Consider the following 7,829-nt stretch of genomic DNA (forward strand, 5'->3'; position numbering starts at 1 on the left):
TACCATTTTGAAGTGATTCTCTATGGAAGAGTCCAAGAGAGGATACTTACCAATGTGTCATGGTGTTACTCTATCTAAAGCTATGTGTTCCAAAACTGATGAAGAGATAGAGATGATGACATGTATTCCATATGCGTCAGCCATTGGTAGTATCATGTATGGTATGATATCGACACGTCCTGATGTTGCTTACGCTCTGAGTGTTACAAGAAGATATCAGGCGAACCCTGGTCCAATGCATTGGAAGGCCGTTAAAGATATTCTTAAGTACTTGAGAAGGACTAAGAACTTGTTCATGGTCTATGGGGGTCGAGAAATAAAATTGGAAGGCTACACTGATTCTAGCTTCCAATGTGATGTAGATGATTCGAAATCGTTATCTGGTTTTGTATTCATGCTAAATGGTGCGGCTGTCTCTTGGAAAAGTTCCAAGCAAGACACCGTTGCAGATTCCACCACTGAAGCTGAATACATTGCTGCATCTGCTGCAGCCAAAGAGATAGTTTATATGAGGAATTTTGTCCGAGAGTTGGGCGTTATTCCTAATGGAGTTGATCCAGTCCCGGAGTACTGCGACAACACTGGTGCCATTGCGCAAGCAAAGGAACCAAGGTCTCATCAGTGATCCAAACATGTACTGAGGAAATTCCACATCATCCGGGAGATTGTGGGAAGAGGAGATATATAAATCGAAAGAGTTCCCTCTGCAAATAATGTTGTTGATCCACTTACAAAGCCCTTGCCAGGACCATTGTTTGAGAAGCATCGCGAATCAATGTGATTAAAGTTTACGGGTAGTTGGCTTTAGAGCAAGCGGGAGATTGTTAGAATAGATGTCCAGCAAGCCAATGGTTGGCTAGAAATTTATTGACTCAAGTGTAATAAACAATCTTTATTTTAATATAATTTAACTTTTTATGGTCTTGTTTTAGTTTATATGTATACTCATGCAATCAACATAGATAAAGTCCTTGATTATACTTTAGTACAAATGAATCGTAATTCGAGGTTTAAACTCATTTGTAAACACTATATGATCTAAATTCGTTCCTAGTCGATTCAACCGCCAAAAACATGGATAAAGGTCGCTTGAGCTCGAGACTAGCATCTGTGATGTTTTGTACCACGTTTTTTGGTAAGGGCATAGAGATGTCCAAACATGCAGATGGGTAGTCATATGATGATTATACCGAACAACACTCCATCGGACTTTCCAAGTGGTTATCATTCATCGAGAGGATAAGTCCATGGTTCTGATTGTAAGCCATTAGTTCTTACGACCCGGGACAACACTAAGGCTCTATATGCTAGGGTTGTGCTTTGACTCGTTTACTGTCTCCAGGAGAGTCATCAGGTGGCGAGATTGGGTATAGTTGCGACACATGTAGGAGTCAGTGCATTGTAGTCGGGAATTCACCTGCTCAACTATGGGTGTGGATATCCTATGTGATCGAATGAAATAATAGTGCATGGAATCTCTAACCAGAGTATGAGATGTATAATGGAGAAGGAGTTCTCCAATAGGACACGCGATGCCACTATTTATATGAGTCACATAGTTATTGAATTCTTATGCAACCCTCAATGAACCAATGTTTGCAGATTCGATCGGGATATATGAGATGAAGGAACCGTACTGTACGTTAATCATAACCAACTGGTTTTTGCAGGCACTATCAGTGATACATAGGGAATCATGGGGCAATGCTACTAGACGCTCTTACCATGATTCGATGAGTTTAATCATAAATGTGATTTCTGACATTCTCATGATCAATTGTTGATACATAGAATGAAGCAAATTAGGGTAAGCCCGAATAAAAGATTATGTCCTGAATCACAAGGAGTTGTGAACCCAAGGCTAACTGTATCCCTGAACCATTGAAGGTCATACAAGCACTTGATCATTTGTTCCCGTAGAGAGAATAAATTCAAGGAATTGAATTTATATTATGATATAGTAAATTCAAGGAGTTGAATTTATGCTAATTAAAATTTGAGAAAAATAAAATCGAGGAGTTGAATTTATGAGATAGTACATTCAAGAAGTTGAATTTATGAAATTCGTAGAGAATAAATTCAAGGAGTTGAATTTATAAAATTTGAAGATTTAATTTATTAAACTCAAAAGTTGAGTTTATTAAATATTAAATTTTTGAGGTGATAAATTCAAGGAGTTGAATTTATAAGTTAAATATTAAATTCAAATATTGAATTTATAAGGGATTTAAATTAAATGTAATGGATATATGTATAATGAGCTTGTAGGAGTACAAGACCAACATACATGTTATTAAGATTCTTACTTAGACTTTAAAAATATTAATTAATTAGTTAAACTAGTTGGACTAGAATAAATAATTGATTAAGCTCATTAAGTATTTAATTTAATTAATGGGCACTAAGCTTATATATATGTATATTAGGCTTAGGGTTAAACATAATTCATTCACAATTTTTCGAATAACCCTAGCCTCCACAAGACAATTTCAAATTTTCAAAAATCTCTTCCTCTCCTCTCAAAGAACTTCAGGTCCTCCTCTCTTGAAAAAGAGTTGAGCCGTCTCTCAAATTTTAATCTCCAACGTTGAAACTTCTTTCAAATATCCTAGTGCTATTTGGAATAGGAACAAATCTTCTAGTCGTGGACCTGATTCGAAGATTGAAGGAAGGAGTTCTTGAAGAGAGTTCGTAGGAAATACATTAAGAGCTATCTACGCTAATCCCGGAATAGTTGGAGCCTTGTGAATCATTCACCAAAAGTAAAAGTTTTAAACATCCTATGTATGTTTAATTATTAAAACTATACGAGCGCTCAAACAAATATATTTTGATTGTCAAAATAAAAGAAAATTTTTTAAACTTCCGCTGCTTTTGGGCATGAGAAAACCGAGATCCAACAGATGACCACCCTAGCACATGGTGCATTGCCTGGATTTTCAGAAAGTGAAGGGTTTTTGGCCGCCTCAGCACCTGACGCATCCAACAGATGACCACCCTAGCACATGGTGCATTGCCTGGATTTTCAGAAAGTGAAGGGTTTTTGGCTGCCTCAACATGTGTGTTCATTTTTCGAGTATGGTGTCTTTTGATGGTTCTTTCATGTATCATGATCCAAGGTATCACCAACATGATCCACGTAAAAAAAAACAAAAAAAAAAACTAAGAAATTGTAGCATGGAAAAACATAGGGGAATGGTCTTGCTGCATCGAGTGATTTACACTTGGTTGCATCTAGAAGGGCCCAAGAAATTAGAGACGATGATGTCATTGTTGCACCAGAGAGATCCGCACCCTTTTGCATTGGAGGGGTCCAACCGATCCAATGGCTCCTGATCATAGCCGAAACTAAAAAACAGGGACAACTTTGAAAAGGGGTGGAAGTAGCATTCCTCTATGACGCACACTAATACACACACAGAAATATTAAAGACTTCCTTCGGTTAGAGAACAAGGGCAAAATTATTTCTTTCCTGGAAAGGAGCTATTTGTTAACAGAATGCGTGGTGGCTAAGCTTTAAGCCATGAATCATTTAACAGGTAGGAAGATCCAAAATCTATCAATTTAAATTACACCACATTTGCCTAGTGTTTTATTGTTGTTTGCCTAGTGTTTTAGTGTTGTTTTGAGTGTAGAGCGTTAACAGCCATCGCATCATCTTCTTCTTCATCATACCTAGGAGACGAAGATTTGTCTACTTTTACATATGAGTCGTCTGAATCAGTGTCTGAATTCGCAGCATTGAAACTGGAGCTAGATATAGCAGGAGGCAAAGTTGAAGATCCAAGATTATTATTAGTTGTCCAAAAACGCGTCCGTTTTTCATCATCGGCCCTCATCCTCTCAGCATATCTGCTAATGTCAAAACCAGTATCATCTTTACCACCGAAAGCCGACTCAACCAGCTCCATGTTGAACAACTCTTTCATAATCTTGCTTGAATTGGGGTCGTCTGGGTACACAAATTTGACTTTGTCCATTGTTTTTGGCTCTAAGAAGGGTTTTGCAATCTGTAAACCACATCCCACATCATTATAAAGCTAGAAAAATAGAGCTACTGTTAAAACTAAGACGACATCCACTGGTTAGGATGTAAGATTATGAACATGTTTGCTTGTCTTTTAGGAAATGTTTTCATGTTCTGGAAACATGAGCCAACATATAAATGTTCTACTCAAAATAGTTTCAAATTAGTGCCAAAAATACATTTTCATGTTCACACGTACAATGAGTAAAACAACTCTATTAGTATATTATAGTCATTTTTTTAGAGCGAAATACATTTTCAAAGTTTATTTACCATATAACATTGAAAAAACTAATTAACGAAACATATTATGGCATGATATAACAAATGTCTCCTTCCGAGAAAATAACAAAGCACATGCCACGTTCCCTTATTTGGAAATGTACTTTCAGAAAATATTTCAGAACAACCACAAGTATGATCTAACGTATCCTGCGTTTATTGTGAAGTGATAGATGGAAACAAATAACTAGGAACTTGAGCACTATCCATTAATTTGATCCTTTTGAAAGACAATTGTGGAATAGAAACAGTGAAGGAAATTTACAATGCAATCATGCCATGACTAAGTGGAAAAGAAACAAGGAAATTCTTTTGACAGCTAAACAATATGAAACACGCATATTCCAAGATGAAGATTGGACGAAATATTTCAATCTGTAGTCCAGCATTGAATTTTGTGGGACTTCTTAATGCAAATTTATTCCTGGATTTTTTATTGCCATTGCAGAAATATTAGTTATTCTCTTCCATTTACAAATAAAACCAATGAAGAAAATCCATGAATGTAGAAAAAAGCTCAAGAGAAGTGATTAAATTCTACGGAGCAACAATATTACAATCTGAAGCTTTTGGAGTGCATAGAAACGCATATATTATATATAAGAATCTTAATGTAATAAATAAGTTAGATTAATAAAAAGATACCTTCCAAAATGGTTCGAAAATCTTTGGAGGATCGTATAAAATTGCGACTCCAAGCCTCTCGGGATATTGCTCTTGCAGGACAAAAGCTGTTTCCCGTGTGACGTTGACTGATATGTTGGACATATTAAACCCATGGAAATCAATCAACCAAACCATCTGCTCTTGGTCATGGCTAAGATTTGAAATTGCGCTCTCCATGCAATAAACCAAATACTTAATTTGCCCTTTTATCGACTTTGAATTCTGTGAGAACACACAACATGAAATAAGAACTAAGAAAAGAGTTCATAAAGAAAAAATGAACTAATTAGACAACCAACCCATAAGCCAAGTATAGGACCGAGAGTTTGGTGTTTTACCAAAAGACCTAGTAACCAACAACAACGCAACTCTATATTTTAATTCACAACCCAAGCAACAAGTTTCAATATTTTTTTTCCAGTGAGAACAATTGTTGCTTCAAGTAACCCCTTCTAATTGCACCAACTTGGTGCAACATATTGGAATCAAATACATGACCTTAGCTATGATAATTGTAAGAACAAGTGTCTATCGCTTCGCAAAATATTATAGTCATGTATAACAATGCAATTCAAATATTAACAACTATTAAAAATCAAGGGTCACGTTTTGCTTGCTCTACCGACATGGATAATTATTTCCCATCAACACCAACAACTTTGTCTAACAAGTTACCAAAATTGTTTGTTCTCGGTAATACTTGTGATTATTTATCATATAATTGATGGTTCAAGCAGTCAATAGAGTTTTGTGTTCATTTTTTTGTCAGTAAATTTGTAGAATTGTAAGACAAGTCAAGGTAAGCAGCTTGTAAACACCAAACACGGAAACCATTGGAAAGGATTTTGGGTAACAGATTTGATCCTCTTGCTTTATAAAACAAAATGTGAAAGTAAAATACTTGATTGACAACAATCATGGAGTCTGTCATTGCCCAATTCAGCGATAGCTCAAGCCCACCTGCCTCAATTGATAAAGTTTATCGAAGATTTACACATGGGAAATATACAAATATAGAATCTTGGTTATCTTTCGGTTGTTATTTTTAGGTTTATCTCATGAGAGATAGATCATTAGGATTATGGTTATTTGAATTCTTTTAGGACACTGAATTTCGATTTTGTAGGATTTGGATTCTGCAGATTTTTGTTTCCATAGTTGGACTCCTTTTGTATTTATATGAGAAGGTTGGAATAAAAATATCCTATTGAGTTTCAAAACTAAAATACAAGAGATCGTGCGGTTCTCTCTTCCAAACCCATATTCTGAAATAGATAAACAAGGAAAACGTCCAAGCACCATGAAATCACTGAACAGAATGATCACCCTCTTGCCAAACGTCCCATAACATGATCCATAACCCATGCTCACACTAGAGTCAAGATAAATCAACTTATGAGGAAAATAGAAATCAACAGATAACTTCGATAGAAAGAATTCAGTAGACCCTTAAGATAAAAAGGATTTTTACTAAATAGTATAAACAAGAGGAAATTTAATGTTTAACCTGGCACCTCGGTCTCATGACAAGAACTGGCCTCCCATACTTATCTTTATAACTTGCTCGGTATATTTTTCCAGTTTCCGCCTCTTGTGCAACATCGTCCTATTTTCCAAATGTAGAAATACATAAAAACATAAAGTGAACTGAATCTGAATCTATAAATGGCACTGAACAAACTTAGAACTTCTGAAATTTTACCAGAAATCTGTAAATATTTAAATATGAGAAGAGGGAAGCGATATGTTATACTTGAAACGAGAAGATAAGGAGATGTCATAAAGAATACAAAGGAATCATGCACCCCATGAATTAAGCATTAGCTTGGGCATCCCTCATGACCTTTTTAGCTTATTTAAGTAAGTGGGTCTCACCCAACGAAACTCTTCCGGCTTATACTCCAACCTCCATTTCAAACTTGCTTTAAGCATTTTAACTGCCTTCTTCACATTCCAATTTCGCGCTCTCAAGTATCTTGAAATGGATTCATCGGAACAGTAATAGGCCAATTTGGACTGTGGCCCGATCAACATTCTTACCTCATTAATCTGCAAATGTACACGTAATTAACTAGTCATCCTTGCCATAAACTGGCATCCGTGTGCAAACTTACCTAAAAATCCTTGATAGAAGACAAAAGATACCTTTCCCTGCTTTTCTTCCAGAGACGACGGACTCCCACTGCCATCTGGAGTGGATTTTTTGAACCCGATGTTCATAGTTCTCATTGGTTTTGTTCAAAGAATGGACTCAAATTAATTTCGAATCTGTACCAGAGAAGATATATAAAAGAAAACAACAAAATCTTTGAAAGATATTGCTATTTTAATTGCAGTTCTATAGCTAAGAAATTGTGATCATTCAAAACAATAACACGGTAACTTGTCCGCCAAATGATGGATCGTAGGCCAATAATCCACCAACTTTTTGGCCTTCACAGATAGAGAACTAGCAAGGCAATACGTCAACATTTGAGAATCAAATCCCTGGTTGTCTAAACTTTAATGTAAATTTATTACCGGAAGGCCTAATTGCCTAAAGAACCAAAATCCCTTGCTTATAGACTTGTAGTGCATGCCAAATCAACTAAACACAAATCAACCATTGGTGGAGCTATAATTTTCACTTTGGCTAAATTTAAAACATTCCACACAACGAAATACAGATTTTCAGTCTGTACAAAACACAAAATAATACTAACGTGTTTCAAAAGATAAGAAAAACTAACGACCTTAAAAAAACAGTCACGTAAATTCCCCCTAGACCACATGAAATCATAGAGGAAAGCACAGAGATCAAAGCTAATTAACATTGCAGGTAACAATTCTCAAAATCAGCTTAAACAGATGCCC

General features: G+C 35.9%; 1 protein-coding gene across 1 annotated transcript; it reads right to left on the reverse strand.

Annotated features, from left to right (window-relative positions):
- Positions 1-3,462: 3,462 nt before the first annotated feature.
- On the reverse strand, positions 3,463-7,244 carry LOC142522817 (uncharacterized). Its single transcript, XM_075626363.1, has 5 exons — positions 7,122-7,244; positions 6,852-7,025; positions 6,484-6,582; positions 4,956-5,198; positions 3,463-4,011 (listed from the first exon to the last, which is right to left on the reverse strand). The coding sequence occupies exons 1-5, from the start codon at positions 7,203-7,205 to the stop codon at positions 3,616-3,618; spliced, it is 996 nt and encodes a 331-aa protein (XP_075482478.1). The 5' UTR covers positions 7,206-7,244; the 3' UTR covers positions 3,463-3,615.
- Between the last annotated feature and the right edge of the window lie 585 nt (positions 7,245-7,829).

This window comes from Primulina tabacum, chromosome 13, assembly GCF_025594145.1.
Source record: "Primulina tabacum isolate GXHZ01 chromosome 13, ASM2559414v2, whole genome shotgun sequence".
NCBI lineage: Eukaryota > Viridiplantae > Streptophyta > Magnoliopsida > Lamiales > Gesneriaceae > Primulina > Primulina tabacum.